Below are 9532 nucleotides of genomic sequence, written 5' to 3' on the forward strand. Positions count from 1 at the left end.
TAAGATAAAGTCAAAATTTGTAGTAGATTTATTTTATAGAAAGGTGAGCTGCATTTTTTGGACCTTTCTGGATGCAGGGCAAGAGGTACAGTCACTATTAGTGATATTAATAGCACCTCCCAGTGGTAGAGCCGTGGTATTACACTTCCTGGTAGATGTGTGAAGTGGTTGTATTGTTTTTACCACACAGCTTCATTCTCACACAGGGGTCAGACCTACCTTTGTTTGGTTTCGTATCTAAATGTTCTTAACTCTAGAATGGAAACCCCACCCCCGCCGCTGTGTGACTATGAAATTATACGGTCCTGTGTCTCCAGAGTTGACCACCGGTCACGCTGTATTTATTCTCTCTCTCACTCACTCACTCACTCACTCACTCACTCACTCACACACACACACACACACACACACACACACACACACTTACTGCACCTCCAGATGTGTGTGAACACTTCTTCTAATGGCTGTGTTCAGAATTAGAGGGGGCTTTATACCCTCTAACCCACATTTGGCATTGGGCACAGTTTATACTCCTGCGTCGATACTATAGCGCCCCCTGACACGCCCCTCTCCAGAAATGTAACTCCGCGCGCCGTGGACGCAGACCGCAGCCTGTGATTGGTCAGTAGTGGGAGGGACATTGTTGAAGTTGAACTGATGAAGTACAGGAACATGAGCTCCTCTCCTCCACACACAGAGACACAGACAGCAGCACATTCACAGACAGAGACCTCCTCAGACACGGTGCAGATAAAAATGTTGAACAAAGGAAAAGTACAGACATCTGTACTCCGTTCCAAACAGCGCCCTTCTCCCTACAGAGTGATCTTTTAAAGATTTATCAAAGCATCTCTACTACACCACTGCGTTGTGTTCTACTGAGTGTAGTGGAAGATGTGTGAGATTCCTAGTGGTGTGGGGGTGTAACTGCAGAGCGACGCAGACACCAACGCAGAAGTATAAATGCTCACGATGGCGCAGGCTCTGTGTCGAGTCAGTGCTGAAGTATAAACCGGCCTTTAGGCTCATGTGTAGCTGCTCCGGAGTGTCACATTTGGTTTTGTTTCTTGCTGCTCTGTAGAGAGAACACAAACCGTGAGTGACCCTTAAAGCAACGTCAGGTAACATTTGTTACAGGGGGAGGGGGAATGAGTGGAAGGGACAAGGGTGGTCTCCTACCCTCCTTTACAGGGTAGATCCTGAGGATCATTTAAGTTCAAAATATTATTTAAAGTTGCTTTAACGTAGTCACTTTATGGTGTTTGTCCACTGGGCAGTACGCTCCGGCTCAAATCCATGAATGTGAGCTTCGTCTCTTTGTCCCTGGGCTCCCTTTAGCGCTCTGAGCTCGGCTGTGGTCCCAAAGTCGCTGCTTTAAACCCTAGTGACCACAGCTGCTGTAGACCATTCTCTTTTAACTGGACACCGGCTTGAGGGCTCTAACTACGGACAGCACCACAACCACAAACGCTGCTGAGGACATGCCCCTTATCTGCGTGTGTGGTCAAAGGAGCAGGTCCGGATCTGGCCCTCATTTATAAAGGATACGTACACACAAAAAGGGATCTAAACTGAACACCTCACGCAGAAACTGAGATTTATAAAGAAATACCAGAAGTAAAAATGTACATTTAAACAGGAGGGAGCGGGTAAATGCAAGTCGACGTATAAACCTTCCTCACACATCAGTTCATAACATGAAGATTATAATTAATAAAGGACGAGTTACACGTGTATTTAAATGATCTGATTCATGTGAATAGTTATGATATTGATAATCAATTGATATTGATATTTATTGACACACATGGCACTTTTCAAAACCACTAAGCTCCACAATAAATAGACGGTTAATCGCTCTGAGCTGGTAGCTGGGGAGTATTATTTCAAGCCTAAACAGCTGTAACCACTTGCACAAAATCACAGGTCTCACTCGGAATTAAGCCGGAGAAGCCCATATTTAAATATTAATGATGTTATTTGCATTGACCCTATGTAGGTAAATGTGGGGTTACGGAGGCGTAGCATGAGGCTGAACCTGCGCAGGTTTTGAAGAAAGTTGTGATTCATAAACAGTTTTCAGGTGTGTGTACGCACGCTTTCACTCCGGAATCCAGGCAGAGTTTTATAAATGAGGGCCCAGGAGTCCAGTGTAAGGAAGGAAAGTATGTTTGGGCATGGAACAGGGTGGGTGGAGCAAAACCTGAAGCTCCTCCTCCTCCACTGCTGCTCTGGGTTTGTTTACCTCAGCTTTGAGAAGCTCCGCCCACATTCAGGGTGTGTTATGTGATGGGGAATGGACACAGGGCTCAACAGGGTGTCTGTAGTTCTTGGGTGGGATTAGTACCAGGACCGTGCCGGACCGCACTGACCAGTGGACACAAGGGGTGTTTACATATGTAAATGAACAGGAGAAATCAAAAATGACTTGTTTTTCTTCTTCTCTTTATTATTATTATTATTATGACAAAGGGGTCAATATTACAATAATATAACAACCCCCCCTCCTTGTCGTGTGTTAGTGACCTTGTCTCTATTTCCCTTCTTTTACAGCCGTAGTCTGGGTCGCTTCCACTGCTCCACGTCTGTGTACGATCACGCTCAGTTTAACGCTCACCTGGCTGGTGGCGTGGTGGCCGGCTACAACCCTTACGGCCTCAAAGTGCCGGGCCTGGAGAGTGGCTACCAGGGTGGAGGTGGAGCTGGCGGGGTGGGGTACGGGAGCCCCTCGGCCCTACAGCAGGCTCTCCTGTCCCCCACGCCGCCCGAGTACCGCCCCACGGCGCAAACGCACGTCACGCCCATTCTGCAGGGGCTCCTGTCCCCCCGCCACTCTCTCACTGGGCATGCCGACCCCCGCCTGCCCCCCCACGAGCTCGCCGCCCTCCTGAAGAGACAGAGCCCCCGCCCGGCCCCGTCTCCTTCACCCTCGCAGGCTCCGCCCACTCCAGGACAGGCTCCACCTCCCAGTGCTCCTTCTCCACAGGTAGAGCTGAAATGTGTAACTCCATCTGTACCCTGTTCACTTTGTAGTGCACTGTTTTGGTGTTAGTGGCCGAAAGCAATTGGTAATGCACTTAAACTATCCCATAATGCATCACAATGCCTACCCTAGCGGATAGCGTAGACCGATAATACACTGAGGTGTATGTGAGGTAGTCTTCCAAATCATTCACTACGCTCCTGCTATAGTAGTGCACTATGTAGTGAGTGATGTAGGGAATAGTGCATAGGGTGCTATTTCAAAGATGGTTCGTTATTATTTACCACTACGTACGGTTTTTACCTCCCCACACAGGACTACAGCGAGATGCTGCTGCTCCGGCAGCTGGCGCCAGGGTCAGAGGGTCTGGATGCTCAAGCTCCCCCCCCAACGCAGCACTACCATCCCCACCATCACCACCACCACCACCATCACCCCCACCCCCACCTGCTGCAGATCCGCACAGAGTGCCCTCCCGCCTCAGAGAGCATGGAAGAAGACCACGAGCTGCCCTTCCACGACGGCCTGCTGGCCAAAGCCCCCGCCCCCGGGCAGGGCCCCGCCCCCTGCACCGACACCCATGAGCTGCTGGCGCCGCCCCATGGAGATACGCCCCCATACTCCTCCCCCACGCACAGACACGCTTACATGAGGGGCGCCCCAGCTCCCAGAGGTGAAGTGGACCCTTGAGTACAATCAGAATTTCACAGTTAGCCGGATAATTTAAACCCAGGGCTGAGAAGTGTCCCTCGGCACACACCTGTCCAACAGGAAACGGGCGAGGGACACTGCTATTAGACCGTCCTGGACTTAATGTTTATCTGGATAAACCAAGAAACTACACAGTATGAGTAATTCTCTCTCTCTCCCTCCCTCCCTGTAGCTAGTGCAGATGTAGAGTGTAGGGTGCTGATGGAGGGAGATAATGCGGTGAGTTATGGATCACCTCGTCCAGGGCAGAGCGACTCGTACCGGCCTCGAGGCTCACTGCAGCGACATCACACCATCCAGACCGCTGACGACGCTTACGTACGTCTCTCTGTCTCTCCATCTGTCTCTTCTCTCTCTCTGACTGTCTCTCTCTGTCTCTCCCTCTCCGTAGCTCTCTTTGTCTGTCTCTCTCTGTCTGTGGCTCTATCTCTCTGACTGTCTCTCTCTGTCTCTCCCTCTTCCTGTCTGTAGCTCTCTCTGACTGTCTCTCTGTGGCTCTCCCTCTCTGTCTCTCCCTCTTCCTGTCTGTAGCTGTCTCTCTGTCTGTGGCCCTCTTTGTCTCTTTCTCTCTCTGTCTACGGTTTACATGATCACTGGTTGCTATGACGACTGTGTTCTACGAGCGTGTTGAGGTGAATGTGTTTGTTATTGACAGACTGAAGTGAGTATAGGAACGTTTATGTACCGTATGTGTATAACAGCGTGTGGATGGACACCCACCTGATAAGAGCTTGTTTGTTTGTGCTGTTGCAGGACCAGGCAGAGCCAATGTCTGGGATGAGTTTATTGGCCGGGAAAGCATTAAGCTCCGCCCGCATGTCAGATATCCTCAGCCAAACGTCTCTAACAGGAAGCCAGCAGCTGCATCAGAGGGAGGAGTCAGGTATGAACAGAAGAAAAACACACACAGACACACTCCTTTACACACAAACACACACACGCGCGCGCACACACACACACACACACACACACACACACACACACACTCAAACATACACTTAAACTCACTAAATCAAACACACACCAGGGAATCATTGGGCTGTGGATGTTCTCTGGGGTTGGAGCTCCAGTGATAACTTGCTTAGCTTCAGAGATCAGCTTTGTGGGTTTAGTTGGGTTAAGTTTATTGTGTTTAAATTGTACTATTGTGTGTGTGTGTGTGTGTGTGTGTGTGTGTGTGCGCGCGCGCTCTCAGTGTGTGACGTGGAGGGTGAGCTGCACTCTGCTGCCTGTTACCCCTCCTCCTGTACCAGCGACATGCTGCTAACCTACAAGACCCAGGACCTTCAGTACAGCATGGAGCAGGCTGGGGTCTAAACACAGGTAAGCTCTGTGTGCGTGTGTGTGTCTGTTGCCCGTGTGTGTCTCTCTCTCTCTGTTGGGTGTGTGTTTTGTTAGTGACGTTAGTATATATGTTATTCCTCTTATATTAAATACCAAGAGTGCGCATGTTGTCTCTGTCCAAAAAAGCCTCATATCTCCACAATAGGAAGTGATCCAACAGAGCTGTTAGTGTTCTCCTCCGAGCGTGTTGGACTGCAGTGACCCTGGGTTTTGATGGGTTTACCGTAGGGTTTCTACTTTAGATTCTGATGTTATTTGCAGCGATGAGAGTTTTGTTTTGGTGCCAGTGAACACACACAAACCTGTCAGCGTTTGTAAATAATTCCACGTTTTATTTACATATTAACATGAATTAATTAGTTTTTAAAAATCAATAAATTAATTCCTCTCTGTTTCTCTTCTTTCCAGAGGTTTGCGCAAGTGTACAAAGCTCCACATCCGTCTCCTGTGTTCAGCTGAGTCATGCCAAAACGCCATCGTCTGTCTCTCGGGGGCGCTGGGGGTCCTGTGGTCATGTTGGGGGGGGGGAAGACGGAGGGGCAGGGCCAGGGGGAGGGGCTGTGTTGAAGAGTTTTTTAGGGGGGGGGCAGAAATGGCCACAAGTTCTCAAAGGCCTTTCGTCTTTTTTTTTTTTTTTTTTTAAATTGGGATTTCCACTCTTCCGTCTGATTGGTTGAACTGGATATTGCTCCACCCACAGCCCTAGCCCCACCCCTGTATTCCTCATCTTTACTGTCCTATTCTTCCCTCTGCCCTGCCCCTCGGCTGAGAAACCCAACCATTTTTTTTTCTTGTTTTCGTAACTGTTGCTGTAGCAACACACACACACGGCATATATAGTCTTATATTAAAAACACACACAGACACATTCATCGCAAAGTTATACGTCTAAGCCACAAACCCAAAGTATTTTTCATGTAAAAATAAAAAGCGTGTGCTTTTTAAATGTTAATATTTTCATGCCCCACCCCACCCCCTCCGCTGCAGTGGATCATTCCGGATTGAGGCTGTAACTGCAGCTGGTGGGAGCCCTCCCTCAGACCGACCCATTCCGCCAGGCCCGGAAGGGGTGTTCTCTTCTTAATTTTCAGTTTCATTTGAGTTTTATTTTTAGTTTTTCTGTTCTTTTCCACGGACAGGAAGGGGACAAACTCACACAGGACAAACAGCTTTCATCTTCTTCTTTTATCTTTCTGTTACTCTTTTGTTTCTCTCTCTCTTGCTCTCTCTCTCTATTTCTCTTATTCTTAATCTCTTTCTCTCTCTTTTTTTATGCATTTTTATGGCTAATGTTCATGTAGGAAATTATCATTATTATATTATTGTTATTGTTTTCTGTAAAAGAATTTTATGGTTATAATATTATAAAGATGATGATGATTAATATTATTATTAAAGGAGGAAAAACTGTTCTGTGTTGCAACAACAACAAAAAAACAACAACAAAAAAGATAGACAGCATCTTTTTTTTCCCCCCGATCACCGCACTTTCAGTTTGTGATGTTTTTGTTTCACAATTTTTTTTTTAGTTTTTCTCTCCCCACTCCTGTTTGTGTTGCTTTGTGTTGCTTCAGTTGCCTGTCTTTCCTTCCATCTGCCCTCCTTCATTCCATCCTCTCTCTCTCTCTCTCTTCCATGCACGCGCCTCCTCTCTGTTTTCCGACTGGTCGGCGATGTGGTGAAGATTTGTGGCTCATTTAAAAAAATTAAATAAAAAAAAAAACACACACAAAAGGAAAAAAAAACAGACGTATCTCTCTCTCCTGTACAGTGATGCCATGTATAGATCGCCAAAAAATACTGTTTCTGTATCTAAGCTTCTGTTTATTTTCTTCTGTTTATTTTCTGCAGTGCTGGGGAGGCAGTTTTTATATATTGTTTTATCATTTGTAATTTTTTTTTAAATTGTCCTGTTTTTCAGTGTAAAAACGTCTCCTAATTCATTTCCTTTTAATATCTATTTTTATTTTTAGCCAAAACAGGAGACAACGGAGAGAGACTTTTGTCATCGTTTTATTACTGAGGCAGAGTGTAATTATTATTAATATTATTATTGTTGATATTGTTGTTATTATTATGTTGGCGCTTTCTTTGTATCATTTCACGTCTGTCATGTCGTCACGCTAACTGTCGTCAAAACATGGGGAAGCGAATTCATCATGGAAACGATTGTTTGTTTGTTTGTTTGTGAGAAAGCGAGAGATGCTGACTGAAGCATATCTTCATCCAGATCTTCCTCAAACGCTTTGTGTAAACTGTTATTTTTGATGCTCAAATATTCCCCCAGGTCTAGCAAAGGGTTAACAGTACATTCACAAGTTAGCGTCACGCCCACTGGTGGCTATTAGCTTGTAGCTACACACACAGCAGGCTTTACAAATTCTCCATAACCCAGGACCTGTTAGCCTAAACATGCTAACAAGGCTAACAGTGAATGAAAGGAACTAGTCTTGAATTAGCTTCAATGAGATATGATGCTAACTAGTCATTGTTAGCCCCTCATGCCTTCATCTTAGCCCCAAAAACAGGATTTACAATCACACCATATCTCCTCGTTGAATTAAAAATGCTAACATACGCCAACCGTGACTGAAAGTGAAAGGCAGCAAATTAACATTCAAGCTATCAGCTACCAGCATATCTACACCGAGTGTGTGACCCTTAAGGGTGTAGTTAGGTCAATGATGTTAATGTTGCTATCAGTGAATGAAAAGAATGTTCTTTCATTAGGATGTTAGTATTATTTAAAAACTGTCATGCTAACAAGTGAGTTAGTACTTGAAAGTTAAGGCTGATGTATGCTTCTGTGCTGACTAGAATTTACACCGTAGCCTGCGCAAGGGCCCTACATTATTGTGAATGTTTATAGTTGTGTGTTGGTGTCTGCGTCACTCTGCAGTTACACCGCCAAACCACTAGGGCTAAATCACGTAGTAGCGTAGTATTAGTTGTGCCATTTATTTAGTACACTATTTAGTGATTGAGCACCGACTGAGGGCACTAACTGTGACAGAGTATATTTACGTGTGGCACCAGGAAAGAAAGAAATACAAATCGGCCACTCATCGAATACATTTTTTTTCCTTCTTTAACTGTTTAATTCATTCCTTGATGTCCAAACCGTCTCTCACCATGAATGTGCTGATGACTGTAGTCTCTAGTGTGGAAACGAGTTTATATTTCTGGACTTCATCTGTTCAACTTAATCCCTGTTTGTCTGACTGCAGACCAGTCACAGTCGTTACAGTATGCGATGTGTAGTTACATTTCTGGGGAGGTGCACGTCAGCATATGGAGTAGGGTTTCTTACGGCGTAAATTCAGCGCAGAAGTGTAGATTGGCTTTTAGCTACAAACAGTGGCGTCAAAGCTCTTAATATCAGATACTTTTGGGACGTAAATTGTTGGGTTGTAAATGCTAAAGTCGCTAAAACTGGAAGCGCAAACTCAGCTGTGAATTAGCATTGGGATAATATTGCTAAATACTGGTCACTGAAATAAACAATAAGGCAGGTTCACCAGCATGAAGTCACATTTAACCACATTTACTGTAACCCTTGGGCAGGTAGCCTTAAACACTGATTTCTAAAGAGGCTAACGCTGCTGACAAAATTAAATGCATGGCTTTGTGTTAGCATCACTGAAAGACTTTGATAAAACTGAAAACCATGCTAAACCGTGGCTAGTTTGTTTATATTGTTGGCAGTAGATTTACTCTTATTTGGCACTTTGACATTTTAAAGAGTAGTTTATGGTAAAAATGACTGAACGCTAAGTTTGCAAATGGAAAACACAAGCTAATGTGGCCTTTATGGCTTGCATTTACAGTTGGTGTTGGTAGCATGTTAGCTCAATCGGTTAACTTTGTTTTAAAGGCTAAGAAAAGGGTGGGAGGCTAATGCTAGTTGGTACAAAGTGGACAGTGTGATGTTAAATTGTCTCCTCTTGTATCCTAGTGTCTCAGTTTAAATATTTACTTTTAATTTGTCCAAAGTGGTTAGCTGGAGGGAATGTTAGCTTAGCAGAGAATCAGTTTACACAGAATCATAAACTATCTTAGCCAGGCTCCACCCACAAACACAGCCTTTCATAGCAACAGTTGTTAAGTTGGAAAAGCTTTCACAGAATTAGAATAATATATTTATAAATATATTTATTGCATGACATTAATTCATGCAATATAACATAAAATGTATTCATTTACTGTTAATGTTGCATAATATAATTAAGTTATTGTAATTGTTATTAAAAACTGATCTTTAATCAGTTTAAGAATCAACAATTGACCCAAAGTACTATTGACATTTAACTTAAGCTTCTTTTGTCATTAATTTGAACTTACTATTTTCACCTGTTGTTGATGTTGTTATTGTTACAATTATAGTTATTATGCTATTCTTACATTTATTCTGGAAAGCTAGTCCACCATAGCAACAGTAACTAAGAACTAAGAACATTGGTGAGCGCAGCCTGGAGAGACCAGCTCTGTATTAGA

The 9532-nt window shown here is 44.6% G+C and overlaps 1 protein-coding gene across 4 annotated transcripts in view; it reads left to right on the forward strand.

Moving 5' to 3' along the window:
- sik3 (SIK family kinase 3) overlaps positions 1-5554 on the forward strand; it is a 41569-nt gene extending 36015 nt beyond the window's left edge. For all 4 annotated transcript variants that reach the window (XM_066679534.1, XM_066679551.1, XM_066679543.1 and 1 more), the window contains 6 exons: positions 2554-2986; positions 3299-3656; positions 3867-4012; positions 4448-4577; positions 4890-5017; positions 5447-5554. In XM_066679534.1, the coding sequence (XP_066535631.1) occupies positions 2554-2986; positions 3299-3656; positions 3867-4012; positions 4448-4577; positions 4890-5011 (1189 nt within the window). In that variant the 3' untranslated portion in view covers positions 5012-5017; positions 5447-5554. The remainder of the gene's footprint in view (positions 1-2553; positions 2987-3298; positions 3657-3866; positions 4013-4447; positions 4578-4889; positions 5018-5446) is intronic.
- Positions 5555-9532: the final 3978 nt, after the last annotated feature.

This window comes from Hoplias malabaricus, chromosome 1 (assembly GCF_029633855.1).
Source record: "Hoplias malabaricus isolate fHopMal1 chromosome 1, fHopMal1.hap1, whole genome shotgun sequence".
Lineage (NCBI taxonomy): Eukaryota > Metazoa > Chordata > Actinopteri > Characiformes > Erythrinidae > Hoplias > Hoplias malabaricus.